Source organism: Echinops telfairi, unplaced genomic scaffold, assembly GCF_000313985.2.
Source record: "Echinops telfairi isolate 266 unplaced genomic scaffold, ASM31398v2 ScPeMD7_2;HRSCAF=8, whole genome shotgun sequence".
Taxonomy (NCBI): Eukaryota; Metazoa; Chordata; class Mammalia; order Afrosoricida; family Tenrecidae; genus Echinops; species Echinops telfairi.
The window spans coordinates 50,822,291-50,823,646 of NW_022103898.1; the positions used below are offsets into that span (position 1 = coordinate 50,822,291).

At 39.6% G+C, this 1,356-nt stretch overlaps 1 protein-coding gene across 1 annotated transcript in view; it reads right to left on the minus strand.

Annotated features, from left to right (window-relative positions):
* OTOGL (otogelin like) overlaps window positions 1–1,356 on the minus strand; it is a 168,961-nt gene that overhangs the window by 100,016 nt on the left and 67,589 nt on the right. Inside the window, exon 23 of the mRNA XM_004700773.2 lies at window positions 306–468. Coding sequence (XP_004700830.2) covers window positions 306–468 — 163 coding nt within the window. The remainder of the gene's footprint in view (window positions 1–305; window positions 469–1,356) is intronic.

Consider the following 1,356-nt stretch of genomic DNA (forward strand, 5'->3'; position numbering starts at 1 on the left):
ATACAAAATCAAAATGGCAGCCTTTGACCAGGGCTAAAACTAAGGAGACCAATAGGCTAAGAAAGAAGGAAGGAAGGAAGAAAGTGGTAGAGAGAGGGAGGAAGTGGGAAGAGTGCCGTGAGACTGTGGGATCAGAATCAAGGTCATTAAACAAAATGTGTCTGAACTATTGAATGGAAAATCAATTTTCTCTATAAAGTTTTGCTCAAGTCACAATCAGAAAATCACAGGGAAAGAGAAAGGGTGTGCCTTGCTAGCATGCAGACATTCGGCATGATCTGTATTATCAAGGAAAACAGGCTTACCCTGGAGCACAGACACAGCCACTTATACAGGGGGAGGATGGGGCGCAAGTGAAGTTCATGGCCAGGTTTGCACAGGTAGTCTCACAATTTATACCACCAGCTGGTAACTCGGGGTCAGGAAATCTACAGTCAAAGAATTCTTTTCCTTCTGGGCAGGCATGAACTTCAGAGATAAAAACACAGATGAAAACTCTTAACTTCTTATCCACCCAATAGGCAAATAATCGTATTGGCATGTATTTGTCATCAAAACAAAATCCACAATAGAATATTTTATCTGCTGTTACTAGATGAAAAGCACTCTGAGTTGTAATGAATTTATACACATGTCTTAACACAGTTTCCCTTTAGTATCTTAAGTTTCCCAAACCAATTTTGAGTCTGAAATCCTTAGCTGTCTACTATAAAGCAGTAACTAAACAACTAGTCTATCATTTTCTGAGGTCAAAAGGTAGGGTGTCTTGATGCAGTCAAACATATATTGTTAATTTTCCAAGACTAAGAATTTAAACTTTTGCAAAGCCACAATTAACACGTGGTAATTCTAGACCTTGCTTCTCCTTTGAGTCATTACCATTTAGATCACTGTGCGATAGAAAGGCAGAGGCTAACAGAAAGTAGCCAGTGAGGAGCTATCCTAGTCCTCGGGAAAGCTTTTTGGCTCTCAGGGATCGACTTGTTCAAATAGACCCTGGTGAATTGCTTTGTGAGAAAGAGGCCCTGGAGCTCACTCAGGGCCAAGAAGGAAAGGCCGGGTAGCTACTGACTGTGCATGCCATCTGTAAAGGTCTAGCACTGTCCTAAAAATAAGCCCGTGGGTGGTCTGAATCATGAATCATGATAAAATCAGGGGCATAAATTCAAAGCTACTTTATATTAATAATATATGCATGATCATTCAAATAAATAACAAAACAGGAGCTCATGTTCCTTTTATTATTCCGACTATTCCTGTCCAGCAAAATCAATAAAAGCACTTTATTTGTTATTTCTCAACAGGGCCTGGAACTTGTAGACCTTTATACTGTGAAAATAAATCATATACTAGGGA